General features: G+C 42.5%; 1 protein-coding gene across 1 annotated transcript in view; it reads right to left on the reverse strand.

The window, feature by feature from the left end:
- Window positions 1-3,743: 3,743 nt before the first annotated feature.
- The window catches only part of TDP1 (tyrosyl-DNA phosphodiesterase 1), a 179,561-nt gene continuing 165,822 nt past the window's right edge, over window positions 3,744-17,482 (reverse strand). The window contains exon 16 of the mRNA XM_030215270.1: window positions 3,744-4,275. Coding sequence (XP_030071130.1) covers window positions 4,202-4,275 — 74 coding nt within the window. The 3' untranslated portion in view covers window positions 3,744-4,201. The remainder of the gene's footprint in view (window positions 4,276-17,482) is intronic.

A 17,482-nucleotide genomic window follows, 5' to 3' on the forward strand; every position in this document is an offset into this window, starting at 1 on the left:
GCTTGCAGGCAGTATATAAGAAATAAAGGAAAATAAATAAAAGGGTGTTATTACAAACACCTCATTAGGCTCAGATTTTCCTAGGCTCTGTTGTCCAACTAGTGCTGGATTAAGCGGAAAAACATGAGCCAAAATTCTCAATGACAAGTAACCCAAGTTACATAACCATAAATCATATAGAAGATTTTATTCTAATGAATGCATTCTGGTTGTATCGGTCATTTCACGACAGCATACAATTTTCATTTAGGGGCTCTTAAGTGAGTTAAGAGTTTGCATGTACCGTGCGCTAGTTGCAAAAACTAGTGCGCAATAAGGGGTCCTTTTACTAAGCCGCGGTAAGAAGTGGCTTGCGGTAGTGTAGGCACGGGTTTTGGCCATGCGCAGAAATATTTTTCAGCGCACGTACCAAAAATGCCTTTTGAAAATTTTTTCTGAAAATGGATGTGTGGCAAAATCAAAATTACCGTGCGTCCATTTTGGGTGTCTGACTTTACCGCCAGCCTAGTGGTAAAGAATCTGCACGGTAACGACCTGCGCACGTCCGAAAATAAAAAATATTTTGCGAACGCACGCCAAAAATGAAATTACTGCAAAAGGCACGTGGTAGTCAGGTGGTGTCTATTTTGGCGCGTGTTGGGTGCGCGTAGAGCCTACCAAGGCTTAGTAAAAGGGGCCCTTAATGCAGAGGGATGTGTTCAGTATCTGTCTCGTATTTACTGCACGCCTCACGCCTGGAATATTTTATTTTATTTATTTATTACATTTGTACCCCACATTATCCCACCTATTTGCAGGATCAATGTGGCTTACAGAGTGTTGTTATGACATAGTCATGAGGGAATAGTAGATATAGTCAGTGGTAGGATGAAGATATTTAGAGAAAGAGAAGAGGGTTTTAAGTAGGGTGATGTAGGAGGTGTAATTGGTTGTGTGGGTGGGTTGTGTAGTGATTTGTGTTTTTAGAGGTTCTTTTTGTAGGCTCTGTTGAAGAGATGTCTTCAAGGATTTGCGAAAGACTTCCCGAGCCTGTACGTCTAGCCCCATCTTTGGCCGTTTTCAAATCCAGGCTAAAAGCCCACCTCTTTAACGCTGATTTTGACTCCTAACCACTACTCACTTGCCCTGTACCCTTTTATCCCCACCTCCTTAATTCCCTTACCTCTTAGTTGTTCTGTTTGCCTGTCCTATTTACAGGGACTGTCTTTTCATGTATGGTGTACAGTGCTGCGTATGCCTTGTAGCGCTATAGAAGTGATAAGTAGTAGTAGTAGTAGTAATGTAGAAGCCTGCCCTTGCAGATCAGCAACGCAGCCGCGCAGGCTTCTGTTTCTGTGGGTCTGACGTCCTGCACATATGTGCAGGACATCAGACTCACAGAAACAGAAGCCTGCGCGGCCGCGTTGCTGATCTGCATGGAATGTTGCTAGTGGAGGAGTAGCCTAGTGGTTAGTGCAGTGGAACATGGAATGTTGTTACTATTTGAGATTCTGGAATGTTGCTACTATTTGAGATTCTACATGGAATGTTGCTATTCCACTAGCAACATTCCATATTTAGATTGTGAGCTCTTTGAGCAGGGACTGTCTTTTCATGAATGGTGTACAGCGCTGCGTATGTCTTGTAGCGCTATAGAAGTGATAAGTAGTAGTAGTACTGCACATGGCAGTCACCTAATATACAGAGCCATATTATATGCATCCATGTTATCTGCCAATGCAGATAATACAGTGCAGACCCACACACAAATACATTTTTTTAAAAAGCACAGATCTGCCCCCCCCCCACAACATACATTCCCCCTCCATCTGATCCCCTCCTGAACTGATCCCCCCAACCTCCTTAGCAGATCCCCTCGACCTGATACCCCAACCTCCTTGCCCACATTGCCCCGAACTTCCCCAGCCGCCTACTATTCTCAAGCTGAACTCATTAGAAGATCATAAGGGGTCTTACTTAGGTGCGCTGGCATTTTTAGTGCGTGTTAGAAATAGGCACGCACTAAACGCTAAAGACGCCCATAGGAATGCATTGGCACCTTTAGCGTGCGCCTATTTTTAACGCACACTAAAAACGTCAGCGTGCCTTAGTAAAAGACTCCCATAGTTAGGGAGTAGGGGGGCTTCTATGGGGTTGGAGTTACTGATCCTGGCACATCCTGAAGGAACAACAGGAGATGCCCTTAGGAGGAGTTTCTTTTTTGTATTTGGTGAGGGGGGGGATGGGGGTTGGGCAGAAGGGAGTTTTACAGGGATGAGGATGGGGGCTGGCTGTTTTACTGCTCTGCTTATGGTTTGTATGTGCACCTTAACATTTTCAATAAAAAAAAAAATGCACTCTGAGCTTGGAGTGGAAGGGGAGGTTGAGATTTTCACCTTCCTCTCTTCAGAGGTTCTGGGACCCATATCAGCCCACTCAGAGACTCACTGTGCTATTGTATGTAGAGCCCCCCTTGCCAGATTCATTCAGGAGGTATGGAAGGGAAGTTTCTCTTAGCCCAGACCACTCAAGATGTATGAACAGTGCCAGCAGAAAAGGAGGCAGAATTTGGCTGGGAGTGACCTCATGACAAATTGCTATCTGCCTTAGGGGAGGAGTCAGGCTAGGCTCTGAGCATTGTACAGGAAGCTGGCTTTCCTTACGGTCACAGTTATTTTGGTTCTGGCAAAAGATAGGCAGTCCTAGTGGACCAAGAGAGAAAATAGGAAGCAGGGAGGGACCTTGCCTTAAACTAATTTAAAGATTCTGTGTGTGTGTGGGGGGGGGGGGGGGGGGGGGAGGGTCCTTTTTCTTCTCACATAGATTTTGAAATGTACTTTTTTTCTGGGTTTTTACTTATTGTGGGTTATGATATGTTTTTTATTTTCCTGCTACATTGTGATTTTTTTTTTTTTTTAAAGGATAAGTTTCTTCTTGTTTTCTGGTGCAAGTTTGATACTTGTGATAAGAAATGTAAGTTTAAAAAGTAAAAAAAAAAAAAGAAAACCTAAAAGAACAGATGTTGCAAATACAATTACATAGTAATTTCATTGATTTTGGTCACTGATTGCACAAGGACAGATCCCTTCCAAGAATGGTAAGTTCCTTTGTTAAGAGCGTCAAATGCTTGGCTGAGCCAACCTGCATCCCATCTGAAATCAAAGATGCTGGGTAGGGGCTAAACCTCTAATGATCTTAAATGCTGATTCATAATTTTAATAATAACCTAAATTGGATTGGAAGCCATTGAAGTTGATCAATAACGACATCATCCTCTTCTAACTGTGGCCCATGTAATCCTGACGCATGTGGTATCACCGTGGATAAACTGCAACAGAGTCAAAATGTTTTTTTTTAGATCCTGAACAAAATTCCTCAGATCCAGTGTGGTAAACAACACTCAGTTCTATGTTGGCTCTGTGTGTGTCTTGCGACTGGGAGAGCTGAGAAGAGGGGAGAGGCAGTTTGAAAAGTTCGTTAACTGCTGTGCTTCAGAGTATCAAATTTTCTATGCTGAAAAAAGTAAAACTGCTTTCTTCATCAAAAAGCAATAGGCCTTTTTTTTTTTGGGGGGGGGGGGGGGGCAGCAGAGAACTATTCTCTGGAACTCCCCCATCCATTGATTGATTTTCAAGCGTCATGTGCGTTTTCAATGGTCCCTCCCCCAAAAAGTCTTCTTCTGGAACAAGACATCTAAAAAAAATACCACAAACAGGAAAGCTTACAAACAAAATTCATATTTATTTAATACATATATATGCAGGATTTATTTTCACTTCGCTGGGCAAATCTTTTATAACAATACTACTAAATATGATCCCTGAATTACTTGACATGGGTAGACGAGAACATAAAAAAAAACTGAGCTAGATCAGTTTTTTTTAAGTACAATGATTTAACTTTAATGATTTAATAGAGATTACAACATAAAACAGGGCATTCTAAAAGATATTAACCCCCCCCCCCCCTGTTTACTAAAGCTTATCTCGAGTTATCTGCAGCAGGGCCCATTTTATTCCTCTGGGCCCTGCTGAAGATAGGTCTTGAAGCTAAGCTTTAGTAAATAACACCCTAAATGTTTTATAAGTTAGTAGCATGGCTGCATCTTTAAACATATTACCAAATTTATATTGTCATGATACAGGTAACATTCATTCTACATCTCAACAAGCGGGCAAGACTCAGGCTCCTGTGATTCCAGTCCCGTAGATTCTAGGGGCTTCTATGATGGACACCACATATTTCCATGTGTGTCTGGCGCATTCATATATGGGATATTCCAAATCCAGGGTCGATCTGTAAAATACAAAAGACAAAAGGCATAAAAGAAAGGCTTATAGAAAGGGTTGTTCATTTACAGAGCAGTCTGATTGACAAACTGAATGCTAAAGATGGGGGAACTCAGGTAAAAAGCACAGCGAAAAAATACCAGGCTGCGTATACAAAATTCTAATAAAATACAAAATGTGTATGTGATGAACAAGAACATGGTATATAAGATAGAGAATACACAATATTAAATTTGAGAACAGACAGACTTATTAGATGTAAAATAAAATAAATGAATATAATACAAAATGAAGTTATCTGTTGAGCAACTGTTCCAGGGCGATACAACATCATCGTAATGTTGTATACGATAGTAATTAAATGGAGGCTAGATGGGATATATCCCAGGGTACTGAGGGATCTCAGAGAAGTCCTGGCAGGACCCCTTAAGGAGTGGAGGAGTGGCCTAGTGGTTAGGGTGGTGGACTTTGGTCCTGGGGAATTGAGGAACTGAGTTCGATTCCCACTTCAGACACAGGCAGCTCCTTGTGACTCTGGGCAAGTCACTTAACCCTCCACTGCCCCATGTAAGCCGCATTGAGCCTGCCATGAGTGGGAAAGCGCAGGGTACAAATGTAACAAAAATCAAATAGATACTAGTGGAGATTCTACATGGAATGTTGCTACTATTGGAGATTCTACATGGAATGTTGCTATTCCACTAGCAACATTCCATGTAGAAGGCTGCGCAGGCTTCTGTTTCTGTGAGTCTGACGTCCTGCACGTACGTGCAGGACGTCAGACTCACAGAAGCAGAAGCCTGCGCGGCCACATTGGTGATGTGCAAGGGCCGACTTCTACATGGAATGTTGCTAGTGGAATAGCAACATTCCATGTAGAATCTCCAATAGTAGCAACAGTGGAGGAGTGGCCTAGTGGTTAGGGTGGTGGACTTAGTTCCTGGGGAACTGAGTTCGATTCCCACTTCAGGCACAGGCAGCTCCTTGTGACTCTGGGCAAGTCACTTAACCCTCCATTGCCCCATGTAAGCCGCATTGAGCCTGCCATGAGTGGGAAAGCGCGGGGTACAAATGTAACAAAAAATAAAATATATTTAACAGAGATGGGAGAGGTACTGAGGCATTGGAAATGAGCTGATGTGTTTCCTCTTCACGAATGTGGAGACAGGGAAGAAGTGGGAAACTACAGGCCGGTAAGCCTCACGTCGATGGTAGGAAAAATAATGGAATCGCTGCTAAAGGAAAGGATAGTGGGCTTTCTAGAAGCCAATGGGTTACAAGATGTGAGGCAACATGGCTTTACCAAAGGAAAGTCCTGCCAAATGAATCTGACTGATTTCTTTGACTGGGTGACCAAAGAACTGGATGAAGGACGTGCGATAGATGCAATCTACTTGGATTTCAGCAAAGCCTTTGATACGGTCCCTCAAAAGAAGAGTCGTGAATAAGCTGAAAGGGCTGAACTTAGGACCCAAAGTGGTGAACTGGATTGGAAACTGGTTGATTGACAGGCAGCAGAGAGTGGTGATAAATGAAATCTGCTCAGAGGAAAGGAAGGTGAGTTCAGTTTTGGGTGAAGGCACAGGGGACATATGAGAGAAAGAGAGAGAATGTGTGAAGGCACGGGGGGCACATGAGAGAGAAAGAATGGGTGAAGGCACGAGGGCACATGAGAGCAACAGAGAGAGAATGGGTAAAGCACAGTGGGTAAGAGAGAGAGAGAGAGAGAGAGAGAAAGGATGAAGGCACGGGGGCACATGAGAACGACAGAAAATGGTTGAAGGCATGAGGAGCACATGAGAGAGAGAGAGAGAGAGAGAGAAAGAATGGGTGAAGGCACAGGGGGGCACATGAGAGTGACAGAAAATGAGTGAAGGCACAGAGGGGCACAAGAAAGAATAGGTGAAGGCACAGGGGGCACAGGAGAGAATAGGTGAAGGCACAGGACGGCAACTTAAGAAAGAGGGAGAGAGAGAGAGGGGGGGAGAGAGAGAGAGCGAGAATGGGTGACGGCACAAGGGAGCCCATGGAAAGAAAATGGGTGAAGGCACAGGAGGGCACATGAGAGAGAGAGAATGACAATAAGTGAAGGCACAGGGGGGCACATATGAAAGAGAGAATGGGCTCAGGCCCCTCCAAAGCTGCAGTACCTGTTCAATTGCTGGTGGGGTAACTGAAGCCCCATGAGTGGAAGAAGTCTGCTACCTGAGTCACCCCCTTCCTCCTCGTACTGAGCATGCTTGGGGAGTGACGACATCAGTGGCTGGGGGCACCCCTCTGACTTCCTGAGGCAGCACGAGGAGGAAGGAGGTGCTTTGGCAGTGGATTTCTTCGACTGGCTTCAGCATCCCCTCCAGCAAAGGTATGATATCTAATATGGGGGGGGGGGGGGAGGGAGGGAGAGGAGGGAGAGGACATGTTTGCCGCCCCCCTCCCCCGCATGGACAGCTGGCTATGCCTCAACTTTAATCACAAACATTTTCATGAAAATGCAGCCCTAATCTAAACTCCTCCCAGCAAATACTGCAGGCCCCTCCACACAGCGTCACTAAAAAGAGTTAATTGGGTAACATACTGGTGTCCTTTACCAGGTGACTCTGTCAGTTCTTCATGGCATGGGTCAAATATAGTAAAGCTTTGGAACGAAAGTTGGAGAGGAGAACAAGATGCAGGATCTTCTTTTAACCTTTTAAATAAATCCTTTTTCATTTTGCTCTCATTAGGAGGACATTGCGCATATTAGATGGATGAATGATTAAGAATGATGTAGCTTGTTTTAGAGCTGCTTGTAATGCCAGTCTCTGGCCAGCTAGAATATATTGCATAAAGTGTCCTCAAATCTCAGAGTGACTCATCAGAGAGCCAGGACCTAAAGCCAAAACTCAGATGTGTCTTCAATTTGGCAAGCTGTGCAGCAATAACCACAGAATTATTATATTAAGGAGGCTAGGGCTATTCAGCTTGGAGAAGAGACGGCTGAGGGGAGACATGATAGAGGCATATAAAATGAGTGGAGTGGAACAGGTGGATGTGAAGCGTCTGTTCACACTTTCCAAAAATACTAGGACTAGGGGGCATGCGATGAAACTACAGTGTAGTAAATTTAAAACAAATCGGAGAAAAAAGTTTTCTTCACCCAACGTATAATTAAACTCTGGAATTCGTTGCCGGAGAAAGTGGTGAAGGCGGTTAGCTTAGCAGAGTTTAAAAAGGGGTTGGATGGTTTCCTAAAGGACAAGTCCATAAACCGCTACTAAATGGACTTGGGAAAAATCCACAATTCCAGGAATAACATGTATAGAATGTTTGTACGTTTGGGAAGCTCGCCAGGTGCCCTTGGCCTGGATTGGCCGCTGTCGTGGACAGGATGCTGGGCTCGATGGACCCTTGGTCTTTTCCCAGTATGGCATTACTTATGTACTTATATGTACTTATGTACCCATGTACATCTTATTTTGTGTGTTTTTGTACAATAGGTAAAAAAAACAAGCATGCATTTGAATGTCAAAGATGTACACGTCTGAACCATTTTCTTTTTAGTATGTCACTGCAGCTGAATTCATTGTTTTGGTCACCTTGTGAACACTAAGTTAGACACTGGAAACTAGTTTTAAATTTCAATGGGGGCCCAACGATGTTTTGTGCCAGCAATAATCATAGTGAATCATTAAGAGCACACATATTGGCACAATGGTGAACATGTAAGTAGGTTTTCTGATTACTGACTGCTTGGAGGCCGTATCTTGTTAAGGATGTAAAAAGACTAGAAGTGGTCTAGAGGAACGCAGCAAAAATGGTATGGGGTAAGCGACAAAAGACATACGAGAAGAGACTGGAAGACCTGAATATGTATATCCTAGAGGAAAGAAGGAAAAGGAGAGATATGAAACAGACAGACATTTAAATACTTGAACGGTATTAATATAGAATAAATCTTTCCCAGAGAAGGGGAAACAGTAGAACTAGAGAACATGAATTGAGGTTGTGGAGCGGTAGACTTAGGAGTAACGTCAGGAAATTCTTTTTAAACATAAAGAACTCAACCATCCGTGAATGAAAAATTACTTTCTAAACATTAACGTGGTTACAAAACTGTGGTAATAGATAAGCTACATCCTTTTCATGCAGTTATCAATCTACTATAAAAAAAAAAAAAGCAAAGTGCTTCGGAGGAAAAAGCCTCCGTACATCTGTAGTCAAAGTCTAATTTTGCTTCATGACTTACAGAACCACACGTCTTCACTGGCTAAAGAAAAACTTCAGCGCTTGCATTTCTTTGTTTTTCCTCTTGATTGTGATTGCTAATTTTTATTTTGTATAGCACTTATCTTGTTTTTCACAGAGAGGGTGGTCGAAGCCTGGAATGCCCTTCCGAAAAAAACAGTGACATAATTCAAAATGACTCGGGATAAACACGGAGGATCTTTAATAAGAAAATTAATGGTACAAAAAAAAAACCCTAAACTTAAATGGCTGCATGTGTGTGGATGTGTCAAGTGATGCTTAGATGGCAACTCCAGCAGTGATGAACTAGGGCTGGTGCCAGGCAGACTTGAACAGACTGTGTCCAGTATATGGCAATCCAGTTTAGGATGGGCTGGAAAAGGGTTTTGACAGCAACTTCAGTGGCTGGAAGTGGAACCTGAGGACAGTGCTGGGCAGACCTTTACAGTCTGTGTCCCACAAATGACAAGACAGATAGACTCCAGTAGTTGCAACACAAGAACAGGGCAGGGCAGACTCTATATGTCCCAGAAATGCCAAAGAAAGACCGTGATCGATACTGAGTGTGACAGTTGGGAGGACTGGATGGACCATTCAGGTCTATCTGCCATCACTTACTATGTTACTATGTATTAAGTTGCATTATTGAGGGTCTCCCATTGATTATTTACCAAAAAAAGATTTAACATTTGATAACTTTTTTTTTTAATACAAATTGAAGTGTGGTATATATTTATGCAGTAATTGTTTAGGTAAGTCTAACACAGAGAAGCACAGTGTTGGAATTAATTATATCTCTTCATTATTAGCAATTTTAACGGCAGTCCTAAATGAAGCACACAGCAATAATCTAATCTGTTTTATTGAACATATGGACCACAAAAGGCATCTCTGATGAGAATGGCTGAAATTACTGGAGCTGTCAAGGCTCCGTAATAGAATATCTGCAGTTCAAAAGTCAAACTTGAATCAAGCTGCACCCAAGGCTACTTGCCTGATCTTTTCCTATGAACAGCAACAAAAAAAGCACCAAGGGTTTCCAGGACTGAGGATAGCAAACAGATCTTTGTTTTCAAACCCAACACGGGCCATGTTTTGACATCTATACCTGCGTCAGGGGTTGATATGGTAGCTCTTAAGAAAGAACAAAAGCTATACAAGGAGTAATAAAGATGGTCTAGATACTCGGTTCAATGAATAATTCCAAATGTGTCAGAAGCCCGGTTTGTACAGGCGTCAATATGCCATACAGCTCACAAAATGCGCCTTGTCAACTAAATCACAGATGGTCTATTTGTAAAAGAAGTAGTCTTCCATACCCTCAATAACCTCTATCTTTAAAGGATTTAATTTCAATTTTGGGAGGTCCTGAGAGCAGTGGCGTAGTCACAGGTGGGCTTGGGTGGGCCAGGGCCCACCCATTTATGGCTCAGGCCCACCCAACAGTAGTACATGTTTACTGGTAACTAGTGGGAATCCCAAGCTCTGCCAGCTGAAGATTTTCCCCTGATGGTGATGAAAATGCTACTCTCCATGACACCGGCACCTGTGCATGCTCAGTTTTCAGTGCATTCTTGCTGCCAAGGTGGAAAGAAACGTTTTACCACCAGCTGAGATCATTTTGGGGGGGGGGGGGGGGGGGGACACTTGGTGCCCACCCAATTCTTGCCTAGGCCCACCCAAAATCTGTTGTCTGGCTACACCCCTGCCTGAGAGTATCACCTGTTACAAGCAGAACTCTCATACTATTTCCACAGCACTAGATATGGAAATGCTCATGGTAAGTTGAGAATGTTTCTTCTCAGTAGAACGACCTGCTGTTCTTTCATTTCCTGGGACACACACAGCTCGACAAGACGGTCAAGCAGGAAGCCCAGCAAAGCTGCTTCTTGCTACTTGTGGAGCAGTTGCAAATTGAAAGTTATTCCTGGTTGCAGGGCATGGATGAAAGGTGTCAAAATTTAACAAGATCATATTGACAGACTTGGGGGAAACTGATGGGCTAATTATAAATGTCACAAAACTTCATCTTGCATATTAACAAACATTTTCTATCATTTCTTCAAGAAAAGTATCAATATGCCCTTACTCAGGCTTTTCCTGTGCACTAAAACCATTTTTACCACAGCAGTAAAATAGCCGCATTAAGCCTGCAATCAAGCCTGAGTGGAGGAGTGGCCTAGTGGTTAGGGTGGTGGACTTTGGTCCTGAGGAACTGAGTTCAATTCCCGGCACAGGCAGCTCCTTGTGACTCTGGGCAAGTCACTTAACCCTCCATTGCCCCATGTAAGCCGCATTGAGCCTGCCATGAGTGGGAAAGCGCAGGGTACAAATGTAACAAAAATAAAATAGATACTGTTGGAGATTCTACATGGAATGTTGCTACTGTTGGAGATTCTACACGGAATGTTGCTATTCCACTAGCAACATTCCATGTAGAAGGCTGCGCAGGCTTCTGTTTCTGTGAGTCTGACGTCCTGCACGTATGTGCAGGACGTCAGACTCACAGAAGCAGAAGCCTGCGCGGCCACATTGGTGATCTGCAAGGGCCGACTTCTACATGGAATGTTGCTAGTGGAATAGCAACATTCCATGTAGAATCTCAAATAGTAGCAACAGTGGAGGAGTGGCCTAGTGGTTAGGGTGGTGGACTTTGGTCCTGGGGAACTGAGTTCGATTCCCACTTCAGGCACAGGCAGCTCCTTGTGACTCTGGGCAAGTCACTTAACCCTCCATTGCCCCATGTAAGCCGCATTGAGCCTGCCATGAGTGGGAAAGCGCGGGGTACAAATATAAAAAAAAACAAAAAGCCTGCAATGTGTGGGAAAGCGCGGGGTACAAATGTAAATAAATAAATAAGCTAAATGTTGCCAATAGTGCGCAGCCATTAAAAGAAATTAGCGTGTGAGCACTTACCGACATCTATTTTATAGGCGGCAAGGACTCGCGTGCTAATCTTACGCTAATCAGTTAGTGTGTGGTAATGTAGCTGCATTAACTGACTAGCGCAGGAATGATCACTCTCTGCCCCTAGACGCACCCCCTCGAACAAAAGTTTAAAACAATTTTTTAGCACATGGTTGCTACTTGCAGATTTGGAAACCACAACAAAGTCCTAGTCAAACTCCACTATACCAGTGTTGAAAAAATTCTTCTGAACACCCATTATACTGAAAAAGGAAGGAAAAAAAGTCTCAGAACTCAATGGGTGTTAGTTTCATATACACCTCCAGCTCTCAATCATCGGCTTTTTAAAAACCTCCCAGTCTTTCACTGAATTTATAAATTTCAAATATTTTCCATTTTTTAAACATTTTTTGAAAGAATATTTTTTTGTGTAAGTTTTTATCAAATGATGTCACTTCATTTCTGTTCTCCCTATGTACAACAGAAATGAAGTGACATCATTCGATAAAAATGTATACAAAAATTCATTTTAAAAAAGTGTTTAAAAAAATGGAAAATATTTGAAATTTATAAATTCAATTAAAGACTGGGAGGTTTTTAAAAAGCCGATGATTGACAGCTGGAGGTGTATATTAACACCCGTTGAGTTCTGAGGCTTTTTTCCTCCTTTTTCAGTAGAATGTATTGATCACAATTCAAAGTTGAGAAGAAATTTTTCAACACTGGTATAGTGGAGTTTGACTAGGATTTTGTTGTAATTATTTGCTTCACTCCTCGCGATTTGAGATTTGGACACTACTACAGGACACTTCAATGCGTCAAGCCATTTTAAACTGTGGTAAGTGCATACTACTACTACTTAACATTTCTAGAGAGCTACTAGGGTTACGCAGCGCTGTACAATTTAACAAAGAGAGACAGTCCCTGCTCAAAGAGCTTACAATGTAATAGATAAGAGTGAGACAAATATAGGCCAATCAAGCCATTGTGACATCACTGATGAGGTTGGCTCTTAGGCATTGGTGGAATGAGGCATTATGACATCACAATCTCAGCTCTGGATACCAGAGACTGAAACTCTTCACACTAAGGGGGGAAGTGGGCCAAGTATAGGACAGTCGAGCCATTATGACATCACTGATGAGGTTGGCTCTTAGGCATTGGTGGAATGAGGCATTATGACATCACAATCTCAGCTCTGGTTAAATCACTGCTATATGTAATACTACTACTACTACTACTTAACATTTCTAGAGCGCTACTAGGGTTACGCAGCGCTGTACAATTTAACAAAGAGAGACAGTCCCTGCTCAAAGAGCTTACAATCTAATAGATAAGAGTGAGACAAATATAGGCCAATCAAGCCATTGTGACATCACTGATGAGGTTGGCTCTTAGGCATTGGTGGAATGAGGCATTATGACATCACAATCTCAGCTCTGGATACCAGAGACTGAAACTCTTCACACTAAGGGGGGAAGTGGGCCAAGTATAGGACAGTCGAGCCATTATGACATCACTGATGAGGTTGGCTCTTAGGCATTGGTGGAATGAGGCATTATGACATCACAATCTCAGCTCTGGTTAAATCACTGCTATATGTAATACTACTACTACTTAACATTTCTAGAGCGCTACTAGGGTTACGCAGCGCTGTACAATTTAACAAAGAGAGACAGTCCCTGCTCAAAGAGCTTACAATCTAATAGACAAGTGAACAGTCGGTTCGATAGGGGCATACTAGTGGTTACAGTACATTAGTAAAAAGAGCCCCTAAGATTCTCAATTGTTTCAGGTTATATAAACCCAGCTACCTCAATTTACCTTCATAGGTCATATTACTGGTAAAATTCTTATCGCTATATGACATGTCCTATTAATTTAAGAATACGATAGCCCTAGCTGCTACTTGCCAAGCTTCTGGATCCCTAATTAGGGAAGAGGAAGAGAAAACAACCTAAACGTTAATTTCCGTGTTCTATATAGTATTATCAGTCACCAAGAAAGTGTGTATGAAATGTGCATTGCGATACAGTGAACTGCTGCCGACTCATTCATTTATTTATTTCTACAATTTCTAGACCACACTATCTCAATGTACTAGGTGGTCTACAGCTTGGCATACATACAATAAAACACTAATCTGCATTACATCTCTGGTATTTAATGCAGATTCGTGTTTTACTGTATGTGAGACTATCTTTGGTATTTACCAGAGACGTGTTAGGATACTATAAACAAGACAGGACTCTCTCAATTAAAAGCGACGTGAGCCTTACACAAACAGGCAACAAAAATAAAATTATATTTCTTAAACCACTCTTTGCTATCGGCTTATCTTTAGTCTTTGTATTCTAAGACTGTTCCATCTGCCATACTCTCACACAAAATATGTCAACTAAGGCAGCCCTGAGGTAGACCTTGCCAATATACAATGAACATATAGAGTTCATTGTCTCAATCTTGAATAATAAAAGTATGCAATAAATCCTTTCCCCCCCCTCTTTTCATCTTTAAAGGAGTAAGAAAACTTATAACAAAAAGCTCCACCAAGAAAAGGTTTTCAGCAAAACCATTCAATGAATCTGCAATTTAACACCTTGTCCTTTTTATACACAAAAAGTCTAAAAGCTAAGCAAACTGTGGAATTCAGTTTCTTTGTAATTCAATTGGGAGCTCTCTCTCTCTCTGAGGTTGTTTCACAATAAGGTAATTTAAAAATGTACAAAGAGAATGAATTCTCTTGTTTTATTACAGCTGATATACCGCATATCACCTGGTGGCATCACAGCTGTTTATAATAAAAGGCTGAGGAGCCAAGAGAGTATAAAAAAAGGAGAAATCAGGAGAGGAAAACAGTGGTTATGAAGAACAAGTTTGGTTGAAGAGCCAGGACTTGATAAGTTTCTTAAAAGCAGGATATGAGGTTTCAGCTTTGATGCGAGTTGATAAAAAAATTCCCAAGTTTGGGGCCAATAGATGAAAAAGCAGAGGAACAAGTACTGTCGAGGAATATAACCGAAGGAGGGGCAATGTTAAGGAGAGACTGTTGGGAGGAACGCAGGGAACGAGTGGGTGAATATGGAATTAATAACCTAGAAATACAGTCGGAGGCAGAGGGGAGGGAGTCTTTGTATACCAACAAAAGGAGTTTGTAGGTAATGCCATAGGAAATTGGCAACGAACGTTCTTGTATCAAAAGTGGAGTGACATGATCAAATTTACTGGCATTATGTAATAATTTGATCATTGTTGACTGTACCAGCTGTAAGCACTTCAGAGAGGATAATGGCAGAGCAGCAAATAAAGCATTACAATAATATAAATGAGTAATGAGTAGGGAGAGGAGGAGAGTGAGAATGCTGGAGGGGAAGAGGTATGACTTGACTAAATGGATTCTATGTAAGGCAATGAAAGATGATTGAAGAATTTTGGAAATGTGACCCCGGTATACACAGTTTCTCAGCAAAATTTATGGCATGGCCGTAAAGAGCTGGAAGTGTTGGAGTGGGACAGTATGGGTTGGGAAAGTGAATCACTTCATTTTTGGAAACATTCAGAGCAAGTCTGCAAGAACCTAACCATTCCGCTGAACGGCCAAGGCAAGAATTTAAAGGTGAGGGATCGGTAGTCTCAGAAGTTTATGAGTAGAGAATTTGGATGTCATCCACAAAACAATATGGACTGCAACCTGTGGACTGTAGGAGAAGAATTAAAGTAAAGGACCTACTAGACGTATGGCCATCCATCTGACCACCTCCGCCATGGATCCCTGGCCAGCAACCCTAGTCAGACAACTCTTCTCTACCCTGACTCCTATTCCACACTCATTCATCACACAGAGCTTAGCATCGGGGATAGTCCCTTGCACCTGGAAGCAAGCTATCAACACTCTTATTCTCAAGAAGTCAGATCTAGACCCCTCCATTTCTAATTTTCCCCTATTTTCCAAAATTATGGAAAAAAGTGTTCTGAAACAACGTTCTTCATTCTCTGAGCACATTTTTGCTGTACACCCTAGGCAAGCTGGATTTTGGACCTCTCACAGCATAGAAACCCTTCTTACTGCACTCTACAATGAAATACGTACATCCTTGGACTAGAAATCTTCTGTTATCATTTCCCTTGATTTTTCATCTGCGTTTGACATGATTGATCACAATTTACTGGTACACCGTTTATCATCAATAGGTATTTCTGGAACTGTTTTTTTACTGCACTCTACAATGAAATACGTACATCCTTGGACTAGAAATCTTCTGTTATCATTTCCCTTGATTTTTCATCTGCGTTTGACATGATTAATCACAATTTACTGCTACACCGTTTATCATCAATAGGTATTTCTGGAACTGTTCTCTCTTGGTTTTCTTCATAGCTTCACAAGTGCTCCTACCAACTGATCTTGGGTCCCCTCTCTTCTGACAAGTATTCCTACACTCTTGGGGTTCCACAAAGGTCTATATTTGCTCCTCTGCTCTTTAATGTCTTTATGTCTCCTTTAATTCTTATCATACAGTCCACAAGTTGCAGTCTTTATTGTTATACGGATGACATCCAAATTCTGTACTCAAATATTTAACATTAGCTTATATTGCTGAGTTCATCTCTACTTTATAATCTAAATTGATCATTTGCTGTTATGAAGTCCTGAACTAAGCTGAGATAAGGTTCAACCTCAGTAACCAGTTCTTCAGTCCTGTTCAATGTTAAAAAGTACTATTACTGAGATCTCATATATGAGCTTACAACCAAGCTAACACCATAAACTTTTCACATACTCCCAATTCACAGTTTTAATTGTCTTCATTTCTGGCTGCTAAAGCCTGTTATTCATACTTCAATAAAATTATTTCTAGCTCCAATTCATATAAAAGGTTCATCTAGTAAGTCACCTTGCAAATATGAGGAAGTTTCCACACTTCTGATCTCTTTACAAAACCCATATTATGTTTGGTCAGTTTCTTAGGTAGACAGATGTAATCTTTGCTGTGTTGGCAAAGTCAATCCTGCTAGTGACCATGAAAGTGAGTGTTTCCACCTTCATGTGCCAAACAGAGAAACAGGCTGCCAATTCCAAAAGCATGTGTTGCTTGTAACTGTAGATCCATATTGCTTCATCTACTGAAGCTGAAAACACAAAGACGGGCATAATCGAATGGGGACGACCATCTCTAAGGACGTCCGTCTCTAAGGATGTTCCGGCGAAGGGGCGGGGAAACCCATATTATCGAAACAAGATGGACGTCCATCTTTCGTTTCGATAATACAGTCGGGGACGCCCAAATCTCAACATTTAGGTCGACCTTAGAGATGGTCTTCCTTAGGGATGTTCGTCCCCAGTTTTCACCTATAATGGAAACCGAGGACACCCATCTCAGAAACGACCAAATCCAAGCCATTTGGTTGTGGGAGGAGCCAGCATTCATAGTGCACTGGTCCCCCTCACATGCCAGGACACCAACCGGGCACCCTAGGGGGCACTGTAGTGGACTTCACAAATTGCTCCCAGGTGCATAGCTCTCTTACCTTAGGTGCTGAGCCCCCCAACCCCCCCTCCCCAAAACCCACTCCCCACAACTGTACACCACTACCATAGCCCTTAGGGATGAAGGGGGGCACCTGGTTTCGGGTGGGTTTTGGAGGGCTCACATTTACCACCACAAGTGTAATAGGTGGGAAGAGGGATGGGCCTGGGTCCGCCTGCCTGAAGTGCACTGCACCCACTAAAAACTGCTTCAGGGACCTGCATACTGCTGTGATGAAGCTGGGTATGACATTTGAGGCTGGAAAAAAATGTTTTTTAATTTTTTGTTTTAGGGTGAGAGGGGGGGGGGGGGGGTTGGTGACCTCTGGGGGAGTAAGGGGAGGTCATCCCTGATTCCCTCCAGTGGTCATCTGGTCAGTTCGGGCACCTTTTCGAGTCTTGGTCGTGAAAAAAAGGGACCAAGTCGACCAAACGCTCGTGAGGGACGCCCTTCTTTTTTCCATTATCGGCCGAGGATGCCCATCTCTTAACCACGCCCCATCCCGCCTTCGGTACACTGCCGATACGCCCCTGTGAACTTTGGTCGTCCCCGCGA

Source organism: Microcaecilia unicolor, chromosome 9 (genome assembly GCF_901765095.1).
Source record: "Microcaecilia unicolor chromosome 9, aMicUni1.1, whole genome shotgun sequence".
NCBI lineage: Eukaryota > Metazoa > Chordata > Amphibia > Gymnophiona > Siphonopidae > Microcaecilia > Microcaecilia unicolor.